Source organism: Cariama cristata, unplaced genomic scaffold, assembly GCF_000690535.1.
Source record: "Cariama cristata isolate BGI_N322 unplaced genomic scaffold, ASM69053v1 scaffold17072, whole genome shotgun sequence".
In the NCBI taxonomy this organism is placed as follows: domain Eukaryota; kingdom Metazoa; phylum Chordata; class Aves; order Cariamiformes; family Cariamidae; genus Cariama; species Cariama cristata.
Window position 1 is genome coordinate 5287 of NW_009604575.1, and position 16011 is coordinate 21297.

General features: G+C 45.0%; 1 protein-coding gene across 1 annotated transcript; it reads right to left on the reverse strand.

Moving 5' to 3' along the window:
- Nucleotides 1-4799: 4799 nt before the first annotated feature.
- On the reverse strand, nucleotides 4800-13931 carry LOC104155409 (glutathione S-transferase 3-like). Its single transcript, XM_009695679.1, has 6 exons — nucleotides 13816-13931; nucleotides 13079-13130; nucleotides 9468-9600; nucleotides 8981-9122; nucleotides 7803-7934; nucleotides 4800-4944 (listed from the first exon to the last, which is right to left on the reverse strand). The coding sequence occupies exons 1-6, from the start codon at nucleotides 13900-13902 to the stop codon at nucleotides 4822-4824; spliced, it is 669 nt and encodes a 222-aa protein (XP_009693981.1). The 5' UTR covers nucleotides 13903-13931; the 3' UTR covers nucleotides 4800-4821.
- Between the last annotated feature and the right edge of the window lie 2080 nt (nucleotides 13932-16011).

Genomic DNA, 16011 nt, shown 5'->3' on the forward strand with positions numbered 1-16011 from the left:
TCTCAGCGCTACTAAGCTTGAATTTTTTTTTACCATGATGTATTTTTACCAGCGGTTCCTTACATGATGGTTTGAATAACAAATGCAAGATCTGGCCTAAGCAAAACCAAAGCTACGCTGTGATATTCAGTGAAAATTAGCGACCATCTTTCTTTGGCTAACATCAGCAGCTCCTGCCATCTTCATGTGAGGCAGACAAAGAGAAGGTTGTGAAGGGGGTGTTGCCTGCTCACCGTTGCTTTCAGAGCTCTCTCTCCCCATAACAGCAGGTTAAGCCTTCAGGTTTCCTTCTAGTTACCTCTAGTTGGTTCCTTTTCTCTCTCTCTCCCTCTCTCCCCTGCTTAGTTTGTAATTTTAGTTTATGTCTTCTTGACAAATTCCAGACTGCCTCACTTACCTGTGATTATTCCCTATTTTCCCCTCCACACTTCCAGCCCTTGGGCCGTTCTCCTTTCTGGATGTGATTGTCTCCCGATGGAGGCACTCAGTGTGTAAGCATAGAAAGTAGCATGCCGTTGATAGACAGGGAATATCAGGACTTCCAGAGCATTTCACACCTGAAAATCTTCTCTTTAACATCTTTCTTCTTCTTTTCTCAGCTTTCTATCTGCCAGCACAGAAAGGATCTTAGTGTTTATAGAAATTCAAGAGTTTCTTAGATCACTGCTAGTAATGATTTCAGACTTCTCCTTGCTGAAACCAGAGTTAAGGGATTAACTTCCTCTGGAAGTATCCCTCCAAACCCACCCCAGCAATAACATGATACAAACCAGCACGACTCTACTTTAAGGTCCCTTATGGCCTAACGTGAAGGTGCATTGACCATTTCAACATCTGTCCTGCAGGTCCTCACTATCCTAGAGCGAGAGGTGCCAGCCGCCTAACTCTGCTAGCTGGTCCTCCAGCAGTTGTTGGGAATTTAAGACTGGAAAACTGATGGAAATACAGCTTCTCTTTTGTAACGCAAGGTGTGCATGGAAAGGAAGACTTACACGTGAAGTACCAGAAGTCTGTATTTGTCTGCCTCCTCCTGACAGTGACCTCCAGCCCTCACGGTCCATGGGACATGGAAAGTCCCATATGACTTGTTAAACTGCTTGTGCTCGCTGCCCCTACAGTAAGTCCTATACCAGTGGGAAATGCAACTGGGTTGAACATTTTCTTTGTACCTCTTACAGGGTTAAGCTGCAAACGGGGTATGCTGGCATTTTTCCAGCACCCTTATTTTCAGAAGATTTACTCTCTTGTTTAGCTTGCCTAAAAGCTTGACAACACTAAGGGACACACTTTTTTTTTTTTTTCTGAAATCCTGGTTACAAAAGTAATAAAATTTTACAGGACGGCGCTACCTAAAACACACATGTGAATAACTCACATAAGTGTATTTTCTACTTCAGTTCTATTTATGCTTAAAGCATAAAGTTGTGCTTGAGTACACAGTTTGCTAGTGCTCACTATCTGAGTTGTGTGCATAACACACACTTGCCCTCAGATGAACAAAGATGAGTTTCAGTGTTTGCAGGTCACAGCCAAAAAGCTACACAATTGTATCAGACATAGTAGTAAAAGAATAAGTTGCCTTTAACAAAATGCAGAGCATATTCAGTTAAAAACTCCACTTCATCTAGTTGCATCCTAATAGAAATAATTAATTGTCCTTTCGTAGTCTGCTGCGTGGGAGAGGCGTGGAGGAATGCTGGAGAGTGAGCAAGCTGAAAAGGAAGTTTGTTCTTCTGTTTTCTCCCTGCCAGATCCATTTTCCAATATTTTTTTTTCTGATTTCCTTTTTTCTACACTTTTGTCATGGCAATATTACACATCAGATTTGGTTACCTACATCTGATGGATGGAAGTTTCCTTCTATGCAGATGCTGCTCTGCTGCGTCAGGCCCCTTCACAAGGCAGTGATTGTCTGCTGTAAATGTATATAAGCCCTAATATTTTTGTTTTAAAATGAATAGAATCTGAACCTCTGTTGCTCTATGTTCTGCCCTACAGCCGTAGAAATAAACCACCGCTGCGTTACCTGAGTCTGCAAAACAGATTGCGTGCTTCTTCCACGACGCTTTATTCTCAAGAGATAGTGTATTTGTAACCTGCATGTGAAATGCTGGTGAGATCACACACAAGGTTTGAAATAATGGATTTATGAAGAAAGAACAATCAGTTTTGCAAGATCAGATCTTTGCAGAGATCTTAAAAAATCCAGTTCACCCACAGGCCTTAATTTAACCATGGCAACATTGACTACATTTTGACCTTTTAGAGGTATGGAAGCAAGTGATGTGCCAGCCAGCTCACAGTACTTCCATTTTCACGTTCCAAGGCCATCCTGTTGCTCAGCGTGGAGAGGTAGCAGCCGCAGGGATTTCACAGAGCTGTACGTCGCTGCGGAAGCGGCTGCGAGGGAGGTGGCATCCCTGCACAGGCAGGTACCCAGTGGCTTCCTCCTTGGGACAGCCCAGAGGTGCCTGGTGACACAAGATGCCAGGAGCACCACAGCCACACGGGTAGTTTGCCTATGGCATCGCCAACTGTTAACAAACAAGTTCAGGTATTTTCCCTGTAAAATCTAGCCTTCTGGGATCTAAACCTAGGAATCCAGCCTAGGGATCTAAACATGGTAGATATTAATTTGAAGAAGCTGCCTCCTGTAACAGAGGGTTATTCCTGGCCTTTGCCCAGCCCTCCCATATCTACGTGGGCTGAAGCGATGACTTCTTTTTATGTCCTGTATGGAGTCATCAGCTTAAAAAGAAGCATTGTCGCTGTTTCTCAGTTCTCCATGATTTGGGAATGCCTTGGAAGCAGAGAAGGGCTGAACTGGAAAAAATCCAGCCTTCTGGATTTTACAGGAAAAGCAACTTCTTCCAGCAACTGCTGCTTTCACTTACTAGGGAACCGGGAGAAGACAAAGCAGCGACAGCAAGGTAACGCAGGGAGGCTGGTGTCCCAAAGATGAGCACTTGGGGAACCTTGAGGAACCACGGCTCAGGGCGCCTGGTGAGGGGGGTGAGGCAGGCCAGCACAGATCCCAGCCAGCAAAGTGAGGAGCCATCTCCAGAGATCTTTCCAAGACTTCCTGTGGTTCCCAGAGGGTTAGGTAGTCCCCACTAAATAGGAATGACGGTCTTGTGGAGGAAGGTGTCGATGCCAGCCACAACAGTGACCACTGCTGTGCCCAGGGGCTCTGTATTTGGAGCAGAGATCCAGGGTGAAAGCCATGCGGGTCGATTCCTCCCTTCAGCCTGAGCTGAGCCTGACATCAGACCTGGGAGTCTTTCAGGTGGCACATTCTTCACTGCTCACATTGGACCAAAGTCACTTTCCAAGAAACCTTAAACAGTTTTTTAGGATAGAGATAATGAGCACGACTCACTAAAAGATTAGTGAACTTACCTGCAGGAGGAGAGATTGGTGGGAGAAATTTAGGCAACTTTATTACACCTGAGCTGTCCTAGCCATGAAACCTGCGCTGCCCTGTGACCCCACTGCTCCTTCCCCGTTGCCACTCTGTGAATCGCCTCCGCCATGGCAGAGAGGCCTCGCTGGGAGGAACTGGGATCACCTCAGTGTCACTGGTCCCGTCACATTGCCTCCGAAGCAGCCGCACCCCTGGGCTGCCCGCATTTCACCCTGTGCAAAGCAGCAGCTCAGCCTGAGGTTTTGCCTTCTGGAGCTCTTCAAAGATCACATCAAACACGAGGCAGTGCCAGGGCATGGGCGCTGGAAGACATTGTCTGTGTTACTGAATTGATAGTGGCTCGCTCAGGGCTACCGGTCTGTGCCGGCTACTTGCCCAAATGGCTCCCAGCCATAGTCAGTCCATGACAGGGCGCATCCGCAACAGGACATTCGGATGTGGTTACACAGCTTTGGGTAATAAAAGAGTTTAATAGTGTGCATATGGCCTCAGAGCCAGGGAATGGAGCCTGGTGCTTCTTGTTTTACTGGGAAAAAGATGTAGCTGGCTGTCGGTGTCCAGAACTGGGGCTGGGAAGCAGCTGGGAGTCCCCCCAAATGGCAGACGAATGCACAGAAAGAAGTATGAACACATACCGAACCGGAGCGATCATCTGTTTGGGGATGTGGCTCTGCCCTCCCCAGTCTTTGAAGAGGTTCACCGCGTGAAGAGGTGCACAGACTCTAATGTGTTGGGAGCAATAAACTGAGGTGCCTGGAAGAATCGCATTAAAAAGGCAGAGGAAGAAAAATAATGGAACATTGTAAGAGCTGGTTCCTAGGCAAGACCTGGGAATTGTGAGAAACCAAAGAGATATGGCTTTGGTAACAACAGGTGAGTACTAATCTAAGACTAAATTAGAAGTTTCACTCAGACAATAATGTAAAAATAATGCAATATAAGTCCTTACCAAAATTGCTCTTGAAACAAGTCTAATTGTTTAAAGGATGAGTGATTCAGTGAGTCTTGTTATCTTTCTTCCTTTCCATAGCTCTTATTCTGAAGCCTATTTTCATCCAGAAAATATCTTCGTCAACAAGTTACATTCTGGCAATACTAACATTGCATCAGTCTTTTTCCAAATGAATACATTCCCTACCCTACAAATAGTTCTTTGCTTTCATACTCCTTTGTTTTCATATTCTGCAAAGCTTTTGATATCAGTAAAGACAAATCTGCTGTCACATTGCCAGAGTAATCAGAATGCTTTATTTTGGTTTTGGGGGATGGGACAGGGTTACCATTGGTTTTAACTACAACAATACTAATTTACTGAGCTTCCTACTTCCTTTGGTCTGGGGTTTGGGTTTTTGGGGTTTTTTTCAGTATTTTAAATCTCACTGAAGGTAGCAAGACATTCATTTCTTAAAAATCTTCAACACGGTTTCTACGTAACATTCATCTGGTGGAGGTTTCCTTGGGCTGCCAGGCTGCAGGAACTTCTTAATTGTAGGCAGATTGCTCATTCTTTTTTTAAAAGCCTAAAAATAAAAGCAACAGAGTAAAGGAGAAATTCCAGCTACTCCAGTAGCACACAGTGCTCCTTGCATAGAACAACTGCTTCCCCCTGCTATTAGAAGAGATCCTATCATTCCTTCAGACCTCGTGCCATCTACACAGTCGCCTTCTGTCCAACAGGAGAAGGACCCAGCTGCTGCAAAAAGCCTGTTCTTACCAGTGAAGGCAATACTGGAGCAGACAATATCTAAATCTCTGCTGCCTGAAAGAAACCGAAGGCAAAAACTCAGTATCTGGCACCACCAGGGGACAGTTTTGAAGGTACAAATACACTAACCCAGCTCATGACCTTTATCTTTTCATTGCTGGTTCTGATGGTGCAAACTATCCTGTGGGCACGCCACAATACGTGTTAATATGATTTCCATTTTTACTACCTTACATAAGTATCTGAGCTCTGTTTGCATCTAGCGTGGCCACCGTTGTCCCTCTGTCCCAGCATTTCTAGGATTGCGTGGCTGAAGGTGAAATGGCTGGAGGCATCCTTGGCTCAACTCAGTTGTCCAGTAGAGGCATCTCATACTGTGTTGTAGCCTAGGGTAGCCAAAATACCCCAAAATAGGGCTGGCAGATGTAGCACAGCCCCTTGGGGAGGCCTAGTCCCTTCTGGAGCAGTGGCTGGAGGCCAGGACTAAGATTAGGGAAGAGTTGGGCATCTCAGGTGGCAAGAGATGGCTGTGTTAAGGCAACTGAGTCAATGAGACATCTCATTGTACAAACAGTCAGGGAGGACTCACTGATGCAGACTGCAAGCAGCTGGAGACCCCGCGGTTAGCTGAGCAATCCTAGATACACAAGAACCTCTTCTAGCAATGGGCCTAAGGAGAGGAGCTTCACAGAGCGCCAGCCAGTTCTCGCTGGCAGATGTATGAACATAATTTCCTCTTCCTTAAGGCACTGGAAGGATAAAGGGGAAATACAGGAAGGAGCAAGAAAAGTAAAAACCGTGAAATAAGTAACCACTAATTTTAGAAACTTTTTCTCTTCTGGCAGTGAAGGAATCCCTCCGTAATCCAAGGCATGGCTTCAACACAACTGTGCCCATGCCTAGCAGCTAAGATGTCTTGCTAGAGGATGGGAGCTAGAGTCAAGAATTACCTGAGGCAGGAAAACTGCATATAGGATAAAATCTGACACACGTTACTGCCCATTTTGTGGCTGAAGTGGCTCACTCTGTCACACTGAATTCAAGTTTAAACTGTTGGGGTTGAGATCTTAAAATTTTTTTAAAAGGAATTAAACAAAGAAAAAAATCAAAGTCCTTTTCCTCATCAGTTCCAAGCAGAAAACCTAACTGTGACAGTCTGATGCTGAACTGTTTCTTTTGCTAATGAGAATAAAGCCGGTGTCTTTGAGCGCACCCCTCAAATTAACAGTTTGTAAGCACAAAGAAGCATGACCTCAAGCCTTGCATCCTCAACCCAATTTTTTGTTGCCTACGCTGCTTTATTACCATGATTACAGGCACATGGGAGGACTACTGAACACTATCTGGTTTTTTTCCAGTCACAGACTACTTGGGTCCACTGTATCTCATCCCTTAACGACTCCTGCACACCATGCCCAGGCTTGCCCACGCACTGCGCTCGATAGCACGCTGCATACCTGGAGGGTTCTGAGTTCTGGGCAAGTCTCACAGCAGAACCGCCTCACTTCTGCTTGGTTTCAGCCTTTGTACATGGCACAAAGGCAGAGAATTCCTCTTCAATTGTATGGAAAGAAAACTGTGGTTTAATGCTAAAGCTGGAGTTTCCAATCATTCTGTAGAAGGCAGAAGTGAAGTGAGGTTGCTGGGATCCCAAAACTATAATACCAACCAGTACAGAAAATGGCACGCTGTACCTTATTGTAACGAGCCAACCTGTATCACAGGTTTAATTTGTTATCTGGTATTAGAGAGCATCTACTGGCAGGAAGCGGGAAAATGCAAACAGGGCAGCTTTGATCAGTGATTCCCTTGGGATGACATTAATTTATTTCCATTCAGGAGGCATATAGCACTCAAAGAGGGATAGGCATACCTGAAAAGGGTTAATAGAATCATACAATGGTTTGGTTGGAAGGGACTTTAAAGATCACCTCATTCCAACCCCCCTGCCCTGGGCAGGGACACCTCCCACCAGACCAGGTTGCTCACAGCCCCATCCAGCCTGGCCTTGAACACTTCCAGGGATGGGGCAGCCACCGCTTCCCTGGGCAACCTCTGCCACTGCCTCACCGCCCTCACCAGGAAGAATTTCTTCCTGATATCTCATCTGAATCTTCCCTCTTCCAGTTTAAAGCCATTGCCCCTTGTCCTATCACTCCGTGCCCTTGTCAAAAGTCCCTCCCCAGCTTTCTTGTCGGCCCCTTTAGGTACTGGAAGGCTGCGCTAAGGTCTGCCCGGAGCCTTCTCTTCTCCAGGCTGAACAACCCCAACTCTCTCAGCCTGTCCTCACAGCAGAGGTGCTCCAGCCCTCGGATCATCTTCGTGGCCTCCTCTGGACTCGCTCCAACAGGTCCATGTCCTTCTTGTGCTGAGGACCCCAGAGCTGAAGGCAGGACTGCAGGGGGGTCTCACCAGAGCGGAGCAGAGGGGCAGAATCCCCTCCCTCGACCTGCTGGTCACACTGCTTGGGATGCAGCCCAGGGTACAGTTGGAGCACAGTGTCTTACAACAAACCAACTAAATCAGTTCCCTCTTGTGTTTGATGTTAAGCAAACGTAGGATAGTGACAGTTCCTCAAAGAGCCCACATTCCTGATTTACATAGCATGGAGAGCTGATCACTGCAGGTTGCCCTCTAGCTCCTGAACACTGGCATGCTCAATAACAAAATTACCTGCAACTGAGGAAACCCCGACAGCACAGCAGGTATTTTCTCCTCCACTGCTAAAATGGCTTCAATTAGCTGAACATCTGCCCAGCTGAATTTGTTGCCCACAAGAAATTCTTGGCCGTGTTGTTTCAAAACCTGTAAAATACAAGAGAATGTGGGCTGCAGATGGGGCTGGGACATAGGTTGCCTGGCAGCTAAGCCTCACAGCCCAGCTGCAGAGCTGAACAGGGATTATATCTCAAAATTCAGGGTGGGGTTTTCGGCTGTGAGACCAAATCACTTCATTATTGTTGGGAAAAAATCTGAACTCTTGTAGAAGCCAGACTACAAACTTTGGTCTCTCGGTAATGATGAATGACGATAGGCACTGGGAACAGTGACAAAGCCACGCACTTAAGTAGACTAGTAACAGTCACAGAATTAGAAATAAGGATAATGGAGGAACTAAAAAGTAACTTGGAGAATTTATAAAATTGCCATTTAGATATTTCATTTAAAGTTATGTTCAATGTTGATACCAGGAAGCAAACTTAGAAATGCAGAATTATCATAGCTAACCCAAGAAAATCCCTGCCTTTGAGACTAACTTATTATAGTCATAAAAACTTTTAAGATGTTCAGCCTTTATAATTGTTTTCCATCAAAACTAGATGAACGTTACAAAAGTGAGAAATGTTGCCAGATGCCTGAGTCATATGGGTTTGGTTTGTTGTTTTCAAAAGTGTTTGGATGTGCAGAAATCTATGACTCTTGTTTTACTAAAGTACTCCTAATCTCTCGACCTGATTTATTTGCAAGGGATTTTTGCATTCTTCTAATGAAAATGTTCCAACAGAAATTAAAGTATAGCAGAGAGATGTGCTCTAAACAAATACAAGTATGGAACCAGCCCCTCCAGGAAAAAAGAAATCATACATGCTTGCTTTTACTTTAGTGAAAAGTTTTGTTGTATAGCTGAGAAGATACTGCTTTGTTTGCTTTGTAGGTGTTCAAATACCACAGCCCTGCCAACACAATCCGACAGAGAGTGAAAATGTGCTGCTGTATTTCCTCTTCTTTGAGAGAGCCGAGAAAGCTGAGGATTTGGAACTGACCTGCACTACAAACTTGTTCTTATTTTGGGGAAACTTTTTGATAATTGGAAACACCAGTTTTGTAGACACATCCTCACCGTCACTTACCTTTTCAAAGACTGGGAAGTACCTGTCGGTTGCCTTCTCCTTAATTGAGTCCAGATTTTTCTCCTTTGCCTCAGGTGGAGAGAAAGGAAACATCAAAATCATTTGCATCATGTCTGTTAATCCTTCTACGTACATGTCAATCCTATCGTGGGGGGAAGACAGTAGAAAAGAACACAGAAGTTATTTCATCTGTTTTCCTATTAACTCAGGCAATTTACAGGAATTTTATGTCATCCCTATAGTGCCAATTTTCACAGCCAAAACTAAACATAAACTAAAGCTAAATTTTTTTTTAGAAGGACTAAAAGCCTATTTCGCTTCAGCAGCATTTCAGAAGCAGTGGTTAAAACCTAAGCAAAGGCCAGAGTCCTTGCTTTATATTGTGTTAGCCTTTCTCCTGCCTTTCTACTGGATTTACAGGATTGAATTTGTTATATACAATGCAGCTATCAAATAACAGATTAAGTGAAAGGAGGTGTTACGGTACAGGGCTCTCTCCTTCAAGTCTTTCCCATAGAGATTGTATTTCCCTGCTATGTAGCTGAGGATGGCTCTGGTCTGCACCATCTTCATCCCGTCGATCTCAACCAGGGGCACTTGCTGGAACATCAAGGCTCCATCTGGGGTGGAGAGGTGAGAGAAAGCTTGTTAGTTCCTCCTAGACTGCCAGCTTTACAGGAGAGCAAGAGAGCAAGAACATTTCTTTTGCAGTGTGGGAGATCATGGGTGTCTTGCCCTAACTGTAAAACTCCATGCAGTAAACTAACATTGTGGGAAAGATCAAATATTGACTGGCCTGCATCACACTTTTGTTGCTGGGTCATCGCAGTGCAGCCGGGCCCCTCGCTTTACAGCATTGCCAGAACTTCACTGATGGCAGCCGGCACCTTCTGGACCCTGCCAGGAAAAACCTGAACCAGGACTTTCAGCCCAAGGGATCGGAGGTGAATAAAGATTTGTGTTAAATCTGAACTTAACAAAAAAAAAGAAAAAAAAAATCCAGTTGTTTGGAATGCAGATCAGTTCCCTGATCTCTCTACTACAAGAGTAGAAAGGAGAGGGGTAGTACCGCAGCAAGACTGAGCTACTGGGATAAAGGAAGAGGTCAGGCCACTTCAAACACCGTGAAGCTACGGCGTTAGAGGCAGGGACGGTGACAGCAGTTGCTGTTTAAGTTTTACACAGTCACTCCAGGGACAAGAGTTTGAGAGTCCCCACAGATCTTCATTACAGGTCTACCCTCAGGGTCATTCCACAACAATTTCTGCCTATTTAGAGATATCTTCCAAGTCCCATTTTCTCCTGGTGCTGGTGGGATCATTGGCCTGAGCCTTCGGTGAGGCAACTCTGAGAGCTACGCTGGCATAAAGATTCAGCTTGGCAAAGCCAGTCTTTTCTAGACCAGTTTTCTGCTGGACTAATTGTCTGTCTTTGGAGATACTCCCTCCTCCATTTATGCGTTAAGGGCATCCAGAGGACAGTCCCGCCCTGATAAAATCATGGCAAAACTCCAAATCCAACTAGGCAACTGCCACTTCGCATTGCTCAAAGTTAATAATTTCGTTTAATTACTCAATTTTAATCCATTCAGTGCATCTTTCTTTCAGGTATAAAGGTTCATTTTAGCAGGCACATCTGTTTGCTTTTTTATCCCCAGAGTTATTACAATACTTTGCTAGTCTAGAATTAATAAACATTTTTCACTCATTCTGTATTATTAATTTACGGTTTAAATTCAAAGAGTAGTTCTGTCTGCAGCAACAAATAGCCTGTGTTTGTTTCTTGTAAACATTCACAGAAAATTCATGTGTCTTCATGTCTTTCCAGAACACACCTCTGCGGTTTAATAAAGAAATACTACTTGGTATCTATCTAGCAGAAACAAAGTAGAATGGAAAACTAACAAATAGCTCATTAAGGATATTTTTTGGCAGAAAGTTGTGAAGTGAAAAATAAAATCTGACTTTCCGGCCCTTGATGCAGCAAATGCGAGTCAACTGAATGCACGGTTTATTTCTTATTTACAGAAAAAGGGGATTTCTCTCTTACGACCAGTCGTGGATTGCTTCTCCTCGCTTTGCAGTGAGAACCACTCCACATAACCACCACGTAAAGTATATACGCAGGATTAAAAGCAGTTTGCCAGTTGTTTTACGGTGGCGGAAGGTGATCTGTGGAGCGTACATTAAAAGAAAATCGTCTGGACCTACTATTTGTCACCGACCAGCAGGGCTTGTTGATATCGAGGTAGCAACTTGGGCAAGCAACCTGTGGCTGCACAGACGGAGCGGATTGAGTCATCTCCCAGTCCAAGGGGTACAGGTCTGGCCAGGCCGATGCTATTTAAGTCTCCTGGCCTCTAAAAGAGCTGTCTGTCTGCGAGCTGCCTGTTGGCAACAGCCCCTGGCCCAGGCTTCACCCCGGACACTCCTGGGGCATTGCTTAGAAGATCATCAGCTGGCATGGGAACAAAGTCACGCCTGGACCGTTCTAACAATGTGGTGGTATCGAAACACAGGGTATTCTGGCAAAAAGCATGTTGGTACGGAGAGAAAAAAAATTAGAGGGAGAAGTATTGTTGGGTTATTCGTGTTCAGCCCTGCCCTGCATCACCGGCAGCATTCCAGAGGTCCCTTTGTCGGGATGCCTAATTTGGCTTTCTTCACCCCATCGTATTAAACCCCACCTTTTTCTTTGTGGTCTCACCCTGTTAAGCTCTCTATATATACATAAAAGCCCTTAATCTTCTTTATAAAATTTCCCTATCCTTTTCATCACCATTTAGTTCATCTCTCTGGATATGGATAAGCTTGGATGCTGTATCCACTCTACAGGATTGTACCACCCTATCTGGACTAATTAGTCCTCTGAAGCAAATTCAGATTTGGGCTTTCAGTATTTAGAGCTATAACTGGTGTCTTTACACCGCGCTGCCCTCCCATGTTGTCAGATTCCCAGCCAGCTGGACCTGCAAATTTAATTCTGATCTTCTCGATACCACTTCTTCATTATTTTTGTTCATTTTAGTTTTCCTGTCAGAAATTCTTTAAACACCACTTTTCCTTTCTGAGCAACCAGCTGAAATGTGGCCAAGACCTCGCCCAAGTCTCCCAGTATGTCTTGGCAAGCTTAGCCTGCTGTGAGGTTTCTCTTACAAATCTTGAGCAGCAGGTAAACTGCCGGCCAGGTTCACTCTGCAGTGCTCCTCACAGTCCCAACTCCTTCCCCACCCCAGCAGCAAGGTCTTCTCCTCCCAGGGTGGCTGCGAAGGGGTTCACTGCTGGGTTTCATCTGGCCGAATATCAAGGGCAGTGGGGTTATGCACTGGTGTTTGGGAACTGGTCTCACTCCCAAGGTTGCTATGAAACCTTTGTGGCTTGCTGCTTTGACCATGTCAGACTTTCCGCAGGTGTCCCCGCTGGCTCCCTGTTTGTTAACGGGGAGAAGCTTCATGGCTCAGGCTTCTCCTGCATAGCACTGTCACTAGTATGTTCGCACAGAGCCTAGCGCAAAGGAGAACTGGCTTTCCTGGGGGTTTTGGTGCCATGCCGGCCTTTCATTTAGAGGCTGATCTCACTGAGGTTCAGAACCAACATACAGGTACATCTGTGCTAGGCAACTCAAGAACAGCTCGGGCCAGCTGGCACAGGTGGGCCACATCTACTCTATTCAGCTCTCTCTGCCTATAGAGCATGGTGGTCACGTCTAAATGACAACTGGGAAATGGCTCTTGGCCTGGGACAGCTCCCAAAGGATGCCTAGGATTTGCTTCGGGGAGTGCTATTTGCCCTGGACCAAAAATATGCCAGGAACAATGCTAACAGTTCAACAGCATAGATAATGAAGTTGCATTAAATAGGAATATTTGCTACTCCTGTTTAATGTGCTACAATAAACACAGTTACAGAAGCTATGGCTTTTCGCTTATAGGAGTTGCTTGGTGCTGGAAAGAACAGGTTACTCAAAATTAGCATTTCAGTATTCTAAGTGTGCACCTCGAAGTTTGCACTGGTTTAAATAAACTAATTTTAAACCACAAATTTAGCTAAATTGGAGCAGTTTTTTGAGGGACTGAGCCTCAGGTGTCAGGATTCTTACCTTTGATTAACTTTTCATACTGCTCTCTTGTTTCCAAAAAAATCTCTTCAAACTGGAAGAGGAGAGAGAACAGCATGACATGGCTGTATTTGAACATTTTTCTTCTCTAAGTCACTGCACATAACCATGCGCGGAACAACCGAAGTAAGCACAAGATAACTGGCCAGATCTTCAACCACGTTGTTTGGCCGTAGATGTCCTGAGGATCTCCCACGTGTCCTCACAGCCGGAGAGGAGCAGAAGGACCTGGCCACTCATTCAGAAATAACCAAAGCGCGGGCAGACCCAGAGTACGGGCATCCACAGGAGGGAGACCGGTTGCAGCCGTGGGATGCACAAGGTAAATCAATTATTTCTAACTCCAACGCAGGGCATGTAAGTCAAGGACACTTTTGTTTATACAGATTGTAACTGCAAACTAAGACTGAGTTAAGGTGGTTTTGCACAGCAGGAAAACTCGTATTAATTAAGGGCCTTTAAATAAATCCCCATTTTGACCCATTATGATTAATTACTTCAGGGGGCTGATATTAGCTCTAATAAACTCCAAACTCCACTGAGTTTGCATCTCAAATATTAACCACCGAAATAGGTAGTTACAAAGATGCAGTGCCACTGGCCAAATGAATTTAGTCACCCTCTTGCAGCCGTTTATCCTCCACATGCACGTTAAATTGTTCCTTACTCAGGCCAGTTGAAAACACCAGTCCAGAACATCGTACCGAGTGTCAACTAACCTCCACGCCGGCTGCTGCCAACAGCCATCGTACCGGCTCCATTCGCCCCCTTCCATTACAGTAAGTGAGCCTGGGCTTCCCCGACATCCTTCTGAGCTCCTGGTTTCCTGAAAAATATTAAGCAGAAAACAGCATCTTGTAAAACTGCTGTAAGTACCGTCATTTTGAGGGGGGAGAGAGACCCTTTTATTCTTACTATGCCTGTTGAAGTTTAAACCAGTGACACCACGCAGCCTGTGCTAGGAAAGGAAAGATGTGCAGATCTGTAAAGCCTTCCCCAGTGCTACTAGGGAGGTTTGTTAGGAATATAAGCAAACACAGACGTGTTTAAACAAGTGGTGTGAGCCCCAAGCTACAGGAGGAACCTTGCTGCATTTTACGACAATTATCCAAAACCACTGAAAATCCTACCACATCCTCAGGGAAGTTACTCACCCTCATTGTCATCATCCTCATTGGAAAGATGAAAAGCAGAAAAGGAAAACATGTTTTACTGATAGGCTGAAGTCTAGCTTTGTTTCTCAGATGTCAGAGCACATTTTGCAGCTTCAACTGCCATCCACTTCTTTCATCAAGTAGGAGCAAATGAATTGTTACTCTTCCCTTCATTCCATGGAACAGGCTGGGCTTCCTTTTGCATGGCCACAGCCTGGTTCCTTGCTGCTTACGGCACCTCAAAACCAGATCTTGAACTGAGCTGCATTGGCTTCAGGTGCCCCCAAAAGCATCTCCCAGGGCACCAGGGACCTGCCTGCCCAGGGTATCGGCACGTCATCGGGGATGGCACATTGAGGGTGGCACATCATGGGGGATGGCCCATCATGGGGCACGGCCCATCCATGGGGGACTGGCTGAAGCTTGCTGTAGCAGCACCCACCCCTCTCTACATCACGAGCAATAGAGCGTGTGCCAGAGACAGTGTCTCTGTAGCGAGGTGTTTTGTACGTAGAGACAACCAGCTGGACTACTTGTGCCGACACTTGAGTACAAGTGTTTGCAAATCCAGGCCTTAATTTCTCTGTGCTTTGTTGCCCTGATTACTAAAAAAAAAAGAGGGACTAGCGTTCATCCTTCACAAAGATGTTAGTATCATACACTAATGGTTGGGAGAAAAAAACCTAAAAAATGGGTATCCTAATTGTGACCTCATGGCTCAGAAACCAGAGTAGAGTGCCTGATTTAAACAAATAATTTTAGAGACGACTCCAGTTGTCTCAGAGCTCAAAGCCAAAGCTGCAGCATTCCATCTGTCACACTTTGCATCCCCATGGCATTTCCCGTTCGAATCAGGTTGACCGTGCTCTAGTGATGTGTTTTCTTCAAGTCATAGTGCTTTGTAAGTGTACTTAAAGTACATTTGGAACATATTTTGCCAAAACTTGATTTTAAAGATCGATCAGATTGACAGTTCTCCCTTGAGCAATTCTGGTAAGTACCAAGTCATGTCACTACAATAAATAGGCATATTTTGGGTAATTTAGGCAATATAATCCAAATACACATCAAGGTAAAAATGATCACCTCCAGTTTTAAAGTGCAAATAGCTCTTGCTAATGACAATGGGTTTTTTTGGCTCTGCGACAGTGGTTTTATTAGTTGATGCACATTGCCTGACTAACTTTCACTGTATGGCAGTGCAGCTTATCTGTGTAACTCACAACTCACTGGTGCCTCTGTCATCAGACTTCTCAGATATGTTGCAGCCGTATCGTTTCAACACACATTGCCCCGCCTTGTAATGTGCAGAAACCTACAGTAAATAAGACTTTTCCTTTAACTAAAAAAGCCAGAGCACGCAATACCAAGAATATGAAACTTAATCCTCTTGGGAAATCTATTTTTTGCAGAACAAAAGCAGAGGGAGTGAAAAGCCTTAGGTATCATTTCACATGGACAAGAAATTCTATATGGCATTCAATTATGTGAGAAGAACAATGACAAATGGAGAATAAAAACCTGTCATCAGCTTCATTGTTTTTTTAATGAAGAATAGCTCCGTCAGCTGTAAGTGGATTTTAATTGTCTTAAGCTTCTGACACAGAAAAAACCCTTCAGTTTTGGTGAAGTCTCCTCAGTCTTTAGATCCAGTGAACATATCCCCATTGACCGTCCAGGGACCCGACGCACGTAGCCCCCATACCGACAGCTACATTTCAGTGCCTGCGTCTGGCCCTGAGTCTTGCCCCGAGGGCTCAG